Here is a 7,656-nt window from a genome sequence, read left to right on the forward strand (position 1 = left end):
ACTGAGCAAAGAGTGAGACACAATTAAAAACAAAAACAAGCAGTATGGTTGTGGGCACGCCTTTAATCCCAGCACTCAGGAGACAGAGACAAGGAGATCTCTGAGTTCAAGGCCAGCCTGGTCTAGAGAGAGAGTTCTAGGACAGCCAAGAATACACAGAGAAACCCTGTCTCAAAAAACCAAACCAAGCCAAATCAAGCCAAGCCAAACCAAACAACAAAAAGAGTAGAGTCCAGCATCACGTACCTTTCAACATATCGATGTCATCACGTTCTATTTCAGCCATCCATTTGGGTGGAGAGCTAGTGATGGGCTGTCAGAAAATAAGAATACAGCCATTCAGGAACATCCTTCTTATAAGAATACAGTTTGTCACAAGCCTTCAGATTACTTGAAAATCCTAGCAAACTGCAAGCTCAAAAACCTAGGTTTTGTGGCTGGGGAGACGGCTCATCGGGCAAGAAGCCTGACAGTTCTTCCAGAGGACCCAAGTTTGATTCTCGGCACCCACAACCATCTGTAACCTGGGTCACAAGGGATCTGATGTCCTCTTTTCATCATTTGTGCACTGGGCACAAATAGAGTACAGAGACATACATACAGGACAAATACCCACATACATAAAATAAGCTAAATAAAATTTAAAAACCAGGCTTCAAGATTAAGATTTCACTTCAAAAAGTCATTTTACAAAATGCTGCTGCTCAAAGTTGGTCTCAGAAAGGTAGTTTTGGACTAATTTTGATGTCATTGCTATTACTATTACATGCATCAGTTAGTTTAGTAATGAAATTACTTAAAATTCCATTTTAATGAAACACACTGATTGAACTGTTTGAAACAACAATCAATAACAGTTTCTGACAGAAAGAATAAAAAATAAGAAAAACTTCAATAGGTGTAGAGACACACACCTATAATCCCAGCACTTGAGGCAGGGGCAGGTGAATCTCTGTGAGTTCAAGGCAAGCCTGATATACAAAATGAGTCCAGGATAGCCAAGGCTACAGAGAAACCCTGTCTCGAAATAAATAGACAGATGGATGGATGGATGGATGGACGGACGGATAGATAAGAGAAACCTCAACTCAAGTGGGAAAAGAATAAAATGGTCATCACTTGAGATTTCATCATTAAAATTTTTTTCATTTATTTATTTGTGTGATGGAGGTGTGGGAATAGAGCATGTATGTGCCATAATCAGGTATGTGGAGGTCAGAGGACAACCTGTGGGAGTGAGTTCTCGCCTTTAATCATGCAGATCCCAGAGAATGAACTTGGGTCATCAGGCTTGACGATAAATGTATTTACCTGCTCAGCCACCTCACCAGCCAGATTTTATCATTGTATTGGAGAAAGTTTTTGGAAATTTTCAGCATTTTAGATACTTCTCATTTCTATAAATAAACTTAAAAAATTGAAAGCCCATTTGTAAGAGCTATAGCTCTCAAATCTAGTTGCATATAAGAATCACCTAAATAGCTCTAAAAAATATTAAAGAACATAGTGGGATAAACTGCGATCTGAGCAAAGACTGAGGCAACAGGACAGCCAAGGCCAGCCTGGGCTACTGTGGTGGTTTGATGAGAATATCCCTATAAGCACATACACGTGAAAACACTGGGATGGGCTTTGAGGTTTCAAAAGCCCACACCAGCTCTCACTCTACAACTGCCTGCTGCTTGTGGATAAGATGTAAGCTCTAAACTACTGCTACAGTGCCACACCTACCTGCCTGATGCCATGTTCCCCACCACTTGATGACCACTGAAATGATAGGCAACCCCCAATTAAATGCTTTCTTTTATAAGTTGCCTTGGCCAAGGTGTCTCTTCACAGCAGTGAAACAATGACTGAGACAGCTACACAGTGAGGTCATCTCCCTGCTCACCCCTGTGCAAAAGTCAAATCCTGCCCATTAAGAGGGACTACTAAAAAAACAGAGCTAGCCAGGCGTGGTGGTGCACGCCTTTAATCCCAGCACTTGGGAGGCAGAGGCAGGCGGATCACTGTGAGTTCAAGACCCGCCTGGTCTACAAAGGGAGTCCAGGACAGCCAAGGCTAAAACAGAGAAACCCTGTCTCGAAAAACCAGAGCTAAGGAATGAAACAAAACAAACAAACTCAATTCTATAACCTTGGGCCAAAGTGAAGGCTCAACAGGTAAGGGAGTGTGCAGCCAAACCTCACAACTTGAATTAAAACTCTAGGAGAAACATGCTAAAAAGAGAGAATCCACTCCCACATTAATAAGAAAAGGAAGTTTCAAAATTATAGTTGGGGTAAAATGAACAATGTTATATCAAGTATTTCAACTGGTTAACCATAAACCCTTTGATCTGTGAAAAGATGAACAGACAAGGGTCTGAATGTCAAAATAAAGCATTTTGACAGAAGAAGGGATTATCAGCAGTAAATAGTATGACAATTCAAACATAGTTAAAGGTCTACAGTGAAAAAATAATTAGAAGATTACAGCACTAGTCTGGAAAATAAAGATTTGCACTTTGTAACAAAAGGCAACTTCTGGATAAAATTCCATAGACATAGCTATTACTTACACTTTTGAAAGAAGCTGCAAATTCAGCAACACCTGGTACTAGAAAAGAGAAAAAATGTTATTCATGCAAGAAACATTTGTGTTCAGTCACAGAGTATTTAAATAATAAAAAACAAAGTCTTGTTGGGGGGAGGGGATGGTGATACCACAGCAACCTAGTGGCAAGGAGTTTATGTGAGTTTGAGGCCAGCCTGGTCTGCAGAGGAGTCCAGGACAGACAGGGCTCTACTACACAGAGAAACCCTGTCTCAAAAAAATAAAAAACAAAAAGAAAAACAAAAAACAAAAACAAAAGCAAACAAACAAACAAACCAAAACCTTAAATACTGGCCTTGCCTTCAAGGAGCTTACAATCTGGAAAGAGGACAAAGCACAGATAAACAGCATTGCTTTAAGTATTTCAGATAAACCAGGTGCTAAAGAAAGACCAAAAAACAAAAACAAAAACAAAAAAAACTCTAAATCAGAATGACAGGGTAGAGGAAGCTTCTCTGAGAAACTAATGCCTCCTGCTTTAAAGGACCAGGATTTGGCCTGCAGACCAGTGAGCTGTCTCTCACCAGAAAATGTAAACTCCCTTTCCAGGGCTAGAGATTTAGACCAATGGTAGAGTGCCTGTTTAGCATGCACAAAATCCTGGGTTTGATGCCCTGGGGCTCCAAATAAAAAACTAACTAAATAATAAAAATAAGCCAAATGTTCTTTTCTGTTGTCTTGTTTGGTTTATCAAATTATTTACTCAAACATCTCATAGATAGTTATCACACTGAAAAGCAAAACAGTAAAAATTACATCTGTAAAGTGAGATAACATTCAATTCTATTAAGAAATACGAGCTAGGGCTCAGTGAGGAAAGGCACAAGCCCAAAAACCAGAATTGTGAATTCCCAGGGTTATGGTAAAAGGACAAGTTGACTCCTACAAGCAGTCCTCTGACCTTCATATGTACATCATGCCATATGGGTGCCTCCCTCAGCCCAATAAACAAATATCATTTAATTAAAAAAAAAGCTGGGTGGTGATGGCGCACGCCTTTAATCCCAGCACTTGGGAGGCAGAGGCAGGTGGATCTACAAAGGCCAGCCTGGTCTACAAAGTGAGTCCAGGTCAGCCAAGGCTGTCTCGAAAAACCAAAAAATATCAACAACTAAAAATTTAAAAATTTGCCGGGTGTGGTGGCGCACGCCTTTAATCCCAGCACTCGGGAAGCAGAGGCAGTAGAATCGCTGTGAGTTTGAGGCCAGCCTGGTCTACAAAGCAAGTCCAGGAGAACCAAGGCTACACAGAGAGACCCTGTCTCGAAAAACCGAAAAAGAAACACTTAAAACAATTTAAAAATTAAAAATTAAAAAAAAAAAGGAAAAAGAGCTAGGCGGCGGTGGCTCACACCTGTAATCCCAGCACTTGGGATGCAGAGGCAAGAGGATCTCTAGAGCTGGAAGCCAGCCTGGTCTATAGAGTGAGTCCAGGATAGCCAGGGCTACACAGAGAAACCCTGTCTCAAAAACAAACAAACGAAAGTGAGAAAGTGGGCAGCCATTCCCTTCTACATACAAGACCTATGTGCAAGGATACTCACTGATATGCTGCGTGTGAAATAAAAATTGGGCAACTTAGGTGTCCAAATAGAATGTTAATATCGAAACTAGAACATACCTACTCACTACAAAATACTAAGAAGAATGAAATGGACCCACAAAGATCAACATGGAAGGAGCTATCAAATTACTAGCTTAAATAAGTTTAGCTGTAGGCTCTATGACTTCATCATTATGAAAAACAAAATCTCCTGTGTGATATACATAGACATATATATGCTTATCTGTGTAAGCATAAAAAAGTCCAAACCAGTCTGTACCAAATTATTATCTGAAATTATTACAGATGGAGTTTTAAAACTATAATTGTTTAAAAGCTCCTTATTACTTCTTGTCTCACAATGTTCTGAAAAATTAAACCACTAAATCCTTATTTTTATTACACATCAACCTCTTCTCTTTGAAATGAAAGGAAAACTTGAGTCATCATAGATACATGGTAACACTTCAAAATTCTCCCAAGGACCACTGGGTGCAGTGGCACATGCCTGATATCCTAGTACTCGGGAGGCAAAGGCAGGTGGATTTTTATGACTCTGAGGCCAGCCTGGGCTACAAAGCAAATCCTGGACAGCCAAAGATACATAGAGAAACCCTGTCTCAAAACAAAACAACACAACGACAACAACAAGGAAAAAAAAAAAACCAAAAAATTTCACCCTAGGGAGCGCTGACTTGACTTTTCTGCATCAATTCTAACATGAGAAAAGTAAAAACTTACATTGCTCCGGCCAAAGATCTGGCGAGGCACGATCAAGTTTCTCAAAACTTAGCAAAGATGCTTCCAAATCCGTCCCTAGAACACCAAGACAAGATGAGAAACACATTCATTTATATGTTATTATAGTTCAATCTCAAAGGACACAGCCTGAAACACTCAATTAGAAATTTAGAAACCTGAATTAATGATGCTATTGGGGCATGACAAATACAAATACAAATAAATCTGATTCTTCCTCATCAAAACTCAGTCTTCCACTCTATCAAATAAGAGTATTTAAGAAAGTTAGGGCTCAGTGGTTAAGAGCACTGACTGCTCTTCCAGAGGGCCCAGGTTCAATTCTCAGCACCTCATGGAAGCTCACAACTGTCTGTAACTCCAGTTAGCACACATGTAGTACAGAGATATACATGCAAGCAAAATACCCATACACATAAGTTTTTTTAAAAAGAAAACTAAGGACTGTTTAGAAAAATCAGTGTCAGTTGGATGTGATGGCTCACATCTGTAATTTTGGCATTTGGCAGACTAAGACAGGAACATTAAAGAGTTCCAGACCAGACCAGAAGGTACAGCAAAACCCTGGGTATAAGTGTCAGCAAATCCACCTGTGTTCTTTCTACTTTTCACCTTTCCCCTGGTTACAATCAGCTAAGTGTCACTGCTCTCAGGAAAGACACTCTCTATAAGACTGCAGACCACTGTCTTCTGCTCTGACAAGCACCTCAAACAATCTTCTTGTACCATTAGTTTCTGCCTTAGGCTCATACTCAACAAGCAAGCCTGCTCTAGGATTTTTCTACTTTTTGACTGTTAAAAGGACACTTAGCTGGGTGGTGGTGGCGCATGCCTTTTATCTCAGGACTCAGAAGGCAAAGGCAGGTGGGTCTGTGAGTTCAAGGCCAGCCTGGTCTACAGAGTAAGTTCTAGGACAGCCAAGGCTACACAATGAAACCCTGTCTCATAAAACAAGTAAACTGGGGGTGCAGGGGGTGTGGGGGGGGGATGACACAGGACAACTACATTTAAGGTTAACCAAGTCTTCATGTGCACACACACATGCATGTCTGAGTGCACACACACACAAACACACACATATAAACATGCAAACTCTGCCTTTAAATTCATAACCTCCCTCCTTTCTCACTTCATATTCTGTGTGTGTGTGTGTGTGTGTGTGTGTGTGTGTGTGTGTGTGTGTTGTATGAGTGCATGAGCAGGTTATGACTATGAAGGCCAGAAAGGATGCCGACTGTCTTCACTTCGCTCTCAGGTTTACTGTCTTGAGACAGTCTCTCACTAAACCAGAAGCTAGCTAGACTGGTGAGCCAGCAAGCTCTCAGGATCCAGCTGTTTCTGTGTGCCCTTCCTCCTCCCAACGATGCTGGCATCACGGGCACATGCAACCGTGCCTCGATTTGTATGTGAATGCTTGAGATTAAAGGTCACATATCAAGGCCAGTTTTATTTTTTGATAAAGGTTAACTTAAGGCCAAATGCTTTGCAGGCATTCTAAAAGCTGGCATTAAATTTATGATAAAACAGACCAGGAATTTATAACAGGGTGTGGCCCGGGCAAATTAACAAAATAATTATGCTGACAACGAATATACTAAGATACTGAATAATGACAGAAAGGAAATACCAAATACTAAAGCAGAACTGAGTATAACAAAAACACCTAATTGCCGCCTGAGATGATCTGCATCTTAGACCACATATAAGCAGAACTGTTCCTGCCTTCGGCCAAGGAAATAACAGAGGAGAGACAGGTTAAGGGTTGAGACGCGTGCGAAACTACAATAACAAGTATAATTTTCATTCCCTCAGGACTCAAGGTCAGGAAACCAAGTCCTCCTTCTCCTGTTGCCAAGGCAACGGTCCTAAACTAAGAAGGAGACAAGCATGTTTCTCTTCTGGCTGGGTCTACGGATGAACCTCGGACCTCATGTCAGCCATCAGTCATAACTAGGGCTTGGGAGTCTGGTTCCAGCTGTACTGAGATGAAAACAGAACCAACATTCCAATGGGCCTGTCCGAAAGGAAAGCTCCCCCCGCCCTGTCAGGCCCTTTTGAGCCGTCAGCATCACTGATGGGCCGGGGAGAGCCCTGACATTTTTCCCAGAAAGTGTCTCTGGTTGGTGGCTGCCTTCACCCACCTAACACCCAGCGAGGAGACCTGGAACCAGCAGTCTCCGGAGACGCTGTGAAAATCCTGCTAGCTGAAAATCCGACATACCCCAAAGAACAGAAGTGGGAGAGAAACGAGAGGAGCCCAAGAAAAGGGTGTAAGCGTGAAGACAGTGAAAGTTCCCAGAGAAACAAACAGAAGAGACTACAAGCCAACAATCTTCAAGCCGGCTCTTACCGTCCGTGGGAGACGCCATCTTTCAGCCCATGTCACGTGACCAACCGTCGGCGGGAAAGCGAAGATCGACAAGCCACGCCCCTAGCAGAGATACCCTATCCTCAACTCGTGGCCCGGTCTCGTTTCCCTACCTCATAGGGCAATATTTGCCTAGCCCCACCCTGGACAACAGCTCCACCCGTGGCGTGGTAGTTGATGTGGAACGTAGGCAAAATTCTCCAAGGGCCTTATTTACTTTACTTAGCAAAGGGGCGAGACCTCGGGGGTGGCCTACCTGTAGCCAATCGGAGTTCCCGGTTAGGGGGCGTCTTCCCTGTATGCTTAATGTGCAGTACCAAGCGGAGGTGGGGGGGCGTCTCCCTATTTCTGCCAACAAAAATAGGTCGAAGTGAGAGGGGGCGAGAACGCTT

General features: G+C 42.3%; 1 protein-coding gene across 3 annotated transcripts in view; it reads right to left on the reverse strand.

Moving 5' to 3' along the window:
* Positions 1–7,656, reverse strand: part of LIN52 (lin-52 DREAM MuvB core complex component) — a 90,735-nt gene that overhangs the window by 82,369 nt on the left and 710 nt on the right. For 2 of the 3 annotated variants that reach the window (XM_084792136.1, XM_084792135.1), the window contains exons 2-5: positions 7,521–7,612; positions 4,879–4,953; positions 2,561–2,598; positions 247–313 (exon numbers count right to left, since the gene is read on the reverse strand). In XM_084792136.1, the coding sequence (XP_084648262.1) occupies positions 247–313; positions 2,561–2,598; positions 4,879–4,953; positions 7,521–7,612 (272 nt within the window). Of the gene's footprint in view, positions 1–246; positions 314–2,560; positions 2,599–4,878; positions 4,954–7,246; positions 7,328–7,520; positions 7,613–7,656 lie in introns of those variants that run through there. The other variant, XM_084792137.1, reaches the window with a different exon arrangement.

This window comes from Acomys minous, assembly GCF_964271855.1.
Source record: "Acomys minous genome assembly, chromosome: 8".
In the NCBI taxonomy this organism is placed as follows: domain Eukaryota; kingdom Metazoa; phylum Chordata; class Mammalia; order Rodentia; family Muridae; genus Acomys; species Acomys minous.